This window comes from Hippocampus comes, unplaced genomic scaffold, assembly GCF_001891065.2.
Source record: "Hippocampus comes isolate QL1 unplaced genomic scaffold, H_comes_QL1_v1.1 scaffold85, whole genome shotgun sequence".
In the NCBI taxonomy this organism is placed as follows: Eukaryota; Metazoa; Chordata; class Actinopteri; order Syngnathiformes; family Syngnathidae; genus Hippocampus; species Hippocampus comes.
This window is the reverse complement of record NW_017805540.1, coordinates 517,721-524,948: the sequence shown is the minus strand read 5'-3', so window position 1 is coordinate 524,948 and position 7,228 is coordinate 517,721. Positions and strand designations below refer to the sequence as shown.

General features: G+C 40.5%; 1 protein-coding gene across 1 annotated transcript; it reads left to right on the top strand.

Moving 5' to 3' along the window:
- Window positions 1-2,382: 2,382 nt before the first annotated feature.
- ipp (intracisternal A particle-promoted polypeptide) lies at window positions 2,383-7,224 on the top strand. The gene is made up of 10 exons (XM_019878893.1): window positions 2,383-2,517; window positions 2,623-2,834; window positions 3,568-3,787; window positions 3,922-4,074; window positions 4,288-4,455; window positions 4,531-4,668; window positions 5,441-5,563; window positions 5,698-5,918; window positions 6,305-6,546; window positions 6,596-7,224. The coding sequence occupies exons 1-9, from the start codon at window positions 2,433-2,435 to the stop codon at window positions 6,527-6,529; spliced, it is 1,545 nt and encodes a 514-aa protein (XP_019734452.1). The 5' UTR covers window positions 2,383-2,432; the 3' UTR covers window positions 6,530-6,546; window positions 6,596-7,224.
- The last annotated feature ends 4 nt before the right edge of the window (window positions 7,225-7,228 follow it).

The window sequence follows — 7,228 nt, the reverse complement described above, 5'->3', positions numbered from 1 at the left end:
TTTTTAAATCAAAACTTGCTTTTCCCCAAATCAACAGCAAGAAAAAAAAACCATAGCACTGATAAAAAATAAACAACAAAAATAATAAAAGTCACCAGTAATGCCAGAATTATTTCTGGCCTTTTTTCCTGTTTAATTAATATGAATATCTATTCATTTTCAACACCACTTATCTGAACAGGGTTGCGGGGGCTTGGGGGCTATCCCCGCTAACTTCGGGCAAAAGGGAGACTACACCCTGAACTGGTCGCCAGTATCCTACAGAGACAAACAACCATTCACACCTACACCATCACTGAATGGGAACCAATCCCACGCTGTCCGTTCACAAGTGAGGCGAGTGTACCATTGACTAAACCATTAGCGACTTGAGTATGAAAGTTTTTTTTTTTAATTAAAAAATGTTACAAATTGAATGGAAGCCGGAACATTACATCGAAACAACTCTTGAATTGTAACACAGCAGTAATTGCGTGACAATTGCTAAAAATAATATGATTAAAACATCCAGCATCTCAACCTTGTGGATATTCATTCACACTCAAGTGAGGCTGATTAGAGGGTGAGGGAGGCATTTGTTTGTCAACATTGTCTGATCAGCACTGAAATCAGGAGGACACTGAGACCAACCCCCTGAGGCCCACATAGTTTCATTAAAACAGATAAATGAAGTAAAATAAAGTACAGTATGTCCTTTCATGGAGGAAACTGCTAACCAATGCTCAAAGTCAATTATAGCCTAATAATGGAGAACCTGATTATAATAACTGACATAACATCATTACATGTTTTACATTTTACACTCTGACGGGGAGCATGGAGAGACTCAAGTAGGCTTTTATATCTCTCCATTTTCCATGGCCTCATGGGATGAATAAACATTTCTCAATCTGAATAGTGCTTGTCCTTAATTCGGGCCAAGCGTGAACTGGAGCCTGGGCCAAATGACTTTGGGTAACACCCGGGCACTTGTCACTCCACTCCAAAACACTAATTTAAGGTTGAACAGCTTTAAAATACAAATTGTTGATATTTATGCCAGAAATGTTTGTGAGCACAACAAAGCAATCAAGTTGTTTGCTCCTAAATAATTTGATGAGTTGTCTTTATGAATATCTTCAAGTTAGGGGACAATGCAGGGGACAATTATTGCTGCAACCTCTTATTTCTTTGTTTTGAAATGCGGTAAAAACCAATTTTAGCAACAGTAAAACTTCAAATATTGTTTTAATTGCCCAACTTTTATTGACGTGTCATTCCGGAAGAGGTGGAAATAATTGAAAATAGACATACAGATGTGACAAATAATTTCGACGTATATTTTTGCAATATCAGTTAACATATCACAGTGTCTACCACAAAACACAAGGACATCGTTAAATAGTTTTTTTTTTTTTTTAACAGAGTAACAAGTCGGTACAGTATCTGCAATTTGCCATTTGCACCAATGAAATACAAGCCAGAAGCCCGTGAACGTGGTCAGGTCTGCTGCAAAAGGACTTATTGAATGTCAGTAATGTCCAAAATAAACAATGACATAAAAATGCTTCAACATAAAACATAAGAACGGTTTCTTTTGGGGTGTTGTCAAGGATTCTACTCTTTACACTTTTCATCATGTATTGTTACACTTTTGATTACGCGCAACACTGCCACCTGGCGTTGCATCTCATACAGTCCAATCAAGTGCAACAGCACGATGAAATCAAAAACATCATCATTTTCAAATACGATAAAACAACAGATTAGAAAGAAAAATTAAATTATAGACTTCAGATTTTACACATAGGACAAATGACACCACTCCAGTTCATAAGTGATTGATTAGTTGTGACTGGGGATTGACTCCAGACCAGAGTAATCGAATCTGACCGACGACAGTAAAAGTATAGGAAGTTATCAGCATCGTCATAAACACATTTATGGGTGAGTGGGGATTTAACGTTGGTCTGCGGTTATAGGTTTGATTTTAGAGTGCAGTTGTTATTCGTAGAGCAGTGGTCGCATCGGAGGTCTGTGACAAATATTGATCATGGCGAGCGATTTGCTATCATGCTAACAGCTGTGGCAAGTGGGTCCTTATAGTTTATGTATCGATCAAGTAACTATTGCAAAAAGATGCCAAATGGCCGTGTTCTACTGGTTTATTACATTTAACATTAAACAATCTCGGGAAAACGTACTAAACGTTTGTTGAATATTAGCGCAACTATCTCAGGCATCGGTTTGATACGAAACACATATATTTGTATTGTCTTCAGTGTTCAAGTTCTTTCATCTCCTTCTATGTCTATTTTGTGTTATTTAGAGAAAAAGGTTCTGGAATAATGGCCCCAATGGTAAACTGCCTCCCCGGCTGCAGAGTTTTCAAAGTTCATCGTCTGGTGCTCGCTGCCAGCAGCCCATACTTTGCCGCTCTATTCTCCAGAGGCATGAGCGAGGCAGATAAAGAAGAGGTGGAGATTCTGGGAGTAGATACTAAAGTCTTTGAGGTTTTGCTGGACTTTGTTTATACAGGTATGCATCAAGTCTGAAAGACATATCATTATCTTCTGGGGGGGAAAAAAAAAGAAAAAAACTCAGGCAGTTTATTTAATGAACACATTCTTCCTTTCTCGTCAGGCACAATCAATGTGACAATAGAGAATGTTCAAGAACTCATGGTGGCAGCGGATATGCTGCAGTTGAATGAGGTGGTCTCCATCTGCGGGGAGTTTCTCAAGCGCCACGTGGATCCATCCAATTGTGTGGGCATCTTTCAATTCCTGGAGCAGATTGCTTGCATGGAATTGTTGGAGTTTTCTGAGAACTACATCCATGTTCACTTTCTAGAGGTATGAAACACTTTATCATTTATGTTCATACCTCAGTGTTATTGTTATTGTTCTTCCTGTTGTGTACAGTTATCAATCATCCATCCATTTTCGATTGCGTTTATTTTCATTAGGATCAGGGGTGAGCTGAAGCCTATCCCAAATGAAATTGGGTTTGAGGCAGGGGCCAAATGCTGAGCGCACTTAGAAAAACAACTATTCACTCACATTCACACCTACGCTGTAAAAAACACATCTTGTGTGTGTGTGTGTGTTTTTTTACACATCTTAGAGCCTTAAAATTTTGAGTTATTTCATTTTTTACAGTGCATGTGTAACTGGTGGTGTCCGACTGCATTGTGTTGAAGAATATTGATGACGCATGGCAGGATTTCTTGTGTTGGTTGAGTTTAATCGTCTCAATCCCAAAACCTGACAAAAACAGCAGAAAACAATGTCCTCCTGTCAATTAAAGTGATACAGCATAGCCCTACACAAATTATATGGCACAGCAACATATTCAAATACTTATTTAAGTAATAATAATGCAGTACAGTAAGTATTTCCAAGTAGTTTTTTTTTGTAGCCCTGTTACATGCATGGACAATTTACAGCTTCAATTTAACAAAATATGTGTTATCGAAGTTCATCATAAATTGGATTCTCATAACTACGTTTTATTTGCGAAGACTGATTTTAACCTCCCGGATTATCTTGTGCGTATTGTAAGCCTCCGTTATTTGCTCCACGTTAGGTTTGCATCGGTGACGAGTTCAGCGGCCTCTCAAAGGATCAGATTGTAAAGCTTCTAAGAAGTGAAGAGTTGAGAATTGAGGATGAGTACCAGGTGTTCACTGCAGCCATGGACTGGGTTCTCCAAGATGTGGCAAAGAGAAAAAAATATGTGGTTGAGGTGTTGGAACCTGTGCGCTTCCCTTTACTGTCCCCACAGAGGCTGTTCAAGTACATAGAGGGTGAGGGGGCTTTTAATATTTGCAAACTTGTTTTTAACATTTACAAACACGTGTTTTTGTTTCCTTTTTTTCTTCGTTGTAAATGTATTTTGTCCGATTAAAACTTAAGTTGCAAATTTGATCTTTTAATCAAGGCATGACTGACTTCAGTCTGAGGGTGGCACTGCAGACCCTTTTGAAGGAGTACATTGAGGTCACGAAGTCTCCAAAAGATAAGATGCACTGCCAACTACATCAAGTCAAGATGAGACCAAGAAGAAAAGCCAGGAAATACGTGTATGCCATCGGTACGATTTTAAAAGTCTTATTTTTACTCTCATACACTGAGTTCTGTGAGGTGGGTTTTTAGTTTTGTTTTGTAACTTTTACAATGTGATAATTGCACGGTGAATGAAGTCATGTTGGAGACTGAGAAATAAGTAAAACAAGTATGTGTGAGACACGAGAAATATAGAGAAGAAAATTTAGAGTGATTGGATTTCCACTTTTTTTTTTTGCAGGAGGCTACACACGGTTACAGGGTGGTCGGTGGAGTGACAGCAGGGCGTTAAGTTGTGTGGAGCGCTTTGACACCTTCAGCCAATACTGGACCACGGTTTCATCTCTGCATCAGGCTCGCAGCGGGTTGGGGGTAGCAGTACTAGAGGGCATGATTTATGTAGTGGGAGGTGAGGAAGCGGAGACGATAAATGTCACATCACGTGTGTGAAAATAAGGCTCAACCACTTTTTTTTTTTCACCAGGAGAGAAAGATTCAATGATTTTTGACTGCACAGAGAGATACGACCCCGTGACTAAACAGTGGGCTGCCGTGGCTTCTCTGAATTTCCCTCGCTGTGGAGTTGGCGTCTGCCCCTGCCACGGAGCGCTGTATGCGCTTGGTAAATACCACTACAGTATTGTTGGGACAACTACCGATGTTGTGTGATGTTCTAAATAGATATAAAATATAAGGGCCTAACTTGTATGGATTTTTTGAGGCCGACGTCGATTTTTGGCAGTGAAACATACCGATTAATATGCGGATGTGTGAAAAAAAAATTGTATATATGGCGGCCCGGTGGTCGAGTGGTAAGCACGTCGACCTCACAATGTGGGTTCAATCCCAAACTCCGGCCTCCCTGTGTGGAGTTTGCATGTTCTCACCGGGCCTGCGTGGGTTTTCTCTTGGTGTTCCGGTTTCCTCCCACATTCCCAAAACATGCATGGCAGGCTGATTGAACACTCAAAATTGTCCCGAGGTGAGAGTGTGAGCGCGGATGGTTGTTCGTCTCTATGAGCCCTGCGATTGGCTGGCAACCGGTTCAGGGTGTCCCCCGCCTACTGCCCGAAGACAGCTGGGACAGGCTCCAACACCCCCCGCGACCCTTGTGAGGATTAAGCAGTTCGGAAAATGGATGAGTGTGTATTATACACTCACACACATATGAATCTTTGTCATATATGTGTTTGTGTTACCAGAGTGGAAATGAATTTACCCTTCAGGGATTATAATCAGTGTAGTAAATGACCGATGTTGAATTAAATAATAATCCACATATTCTTGATTTTTTGTTTTCTTCATCAAGATTTCACTATAACAAATGTGGCTATTTTTTTAGCATCAATCATCAAAACAAAGAAATCTTTAGCATTTAATGGTTTCCCATACAGGTGGATGGATTGGCTCCGAGATCGGCAGTTCAATGGAACGTTACGACCCAGAGGAAAACAAGTGGGAGGTCATAGGCAACATGGCAGTTCCTCGCTATTATTTTGGTTGCTGCGAGCTCCAAGGTGTGTCGCTATCTCTTTGTTCAAGCAAACTTTAGGGTACAATCTGAAGACCCTAAAATTAATTTATCATCCAGACAAGATTTGTGTCTCTTTTTAGAACATTTGTCCAAGGACGACATTGTTTCTCTTATCAGGTTTTATTTACGTGATTGGAGGAATCAGCGACGAAGGCACAGAGCTACGCTCAGCAGAAGTATATGATCCAATCAGCCGTCGCTGGAGCGCCTTGCCTGTTATGCTTACACGGCGAGCGTATGTGGGAGTGGCCTGCCTCAACAACTGTATTTACGCAGTAGGGGGTCGGAATGAGGCTGTGGGTGCTTTGGAGACGGTGGAAAAATATTGTCCAGAGCAGGTAACCCTGAACTCTCAACGCCATTCGATTGATCGACAAAATGTGCCATATCGACAGAATTTCAATCGAGGCACTGGATTTTTCTTGTTGAAGAGGTTTCACCTTCACTTCAGTTCTAAGTTTGAGGTGTGGCTAAATCTCCCCAAACAAACAAACAACAAAAGGTATCAAAGGATTTTAATAACCTTTCTAATCTGATATTAGAATTGAAGAAGCCGTTTTGGATTAAAGCCGAAAGCTTTTCAACAAACAGGAAAAGTCCACTTGCCTCAATTCTACCTTGGTGGGTTAACATCACCTGTATGATCTACACATACAAAATATGACGGATGGAAAATTTATGACTAATTCACACCTGTGTGGGTCTATTTTTTTTTTCTCCCCAGGAGAAGTGGTTGGAAGTGGCCTCGATGTCCACAGCACGGGCAGGAGCATCAGTGTCAGCAGTAAACGGGTTGTTGTATGCCGTCGGTGGAAGGGCCGCCAGCAGAACCTTCTCAGCCCCCGTGACCATCGACTCTGTGGAGGTCTATGACCCCCACTTGGACACCTGGACCGAAGTTGGCAACATGATCGCCAGTCGCTGTGATGGCGGCTTGGCTGTACTGTGACCACCTGGACGATTCCAATTGAAACTCTTTTGGAACCCGCATGCCACATCAAAGGAAAAGCCGCACCTTAAGATTACACTTGTTTCACATCGCTGCACATTACTTATTCGTACATGTAATTGTTATGTCTTTAAATTACAGTTGATGTGATGGAAAAGTGCCCCGACTGTTTCTGACAAAATCGTCTGTCTCTATTCTTTCTATGTCCCCTCATTTGTTTTAAATTATACAACTGACCACAAATTTGATCTTTTCTTTTGTTTGTATAAAAACAATCTTTATCTCGTTCTCTTTTCCATTCATCATTGTGAAAGTAGGTTTTTTTTTGGCTCATGCTTATGAGGACTGTTTTGTGATCAGATCTGAAACCACTTTTTGTTTCTTTCTTTCACTCTCCTCAAAAATGTTGACAATGTGTGCGGTGCTACTTGTAAATCTTATCAAAACACTTGAGCCTATTTATCAATGTAAGAAAAGAACATTCAGAAATGCTTCTAAACTGAAACGGTTGCAAAGCCTGTGCTGTTACTACTGGATTCTTTTCATATTGATGGATAAAAATAATGTTTGCAGACATGCCATATTATCCCCCCCAATGTTTTTAACCTTAGGTTAAACTTGCTGAGCTGAACACCTGAAAGGTTGCAATGTTTCCTTCCACTTTGACTATCCCTTATACAAATACAGCATTGCTGTAAA

What these genes read in the sequence shown, in the direction of transcription:
- ipp (XM_019878893.1), top strand. Translation starts at nt 2,433, where the DNA reads ATGAGCGAGGCAGATAAAGAAGAGGTGGAGATTCTGGGAGTAGATACT. An exon ending in TCCATGTTCACTTTCTAGAG is followed by an intron (nt 2,835 to 3,567) that starts GTATGAAACACT and finishes GCTCCACGTTAG; the next exon opens with GTTTGCATCGGTGACGAGTT. An exon ending in GCTGTTCAAGTACATAGAGG is followed by an intron (nt 3,788 to 3,921) that starts GTGAGGGGGCTT and finishes CTTTTAATCAAG; the next exon opens with GCATGACTGACTTCAGTCTG.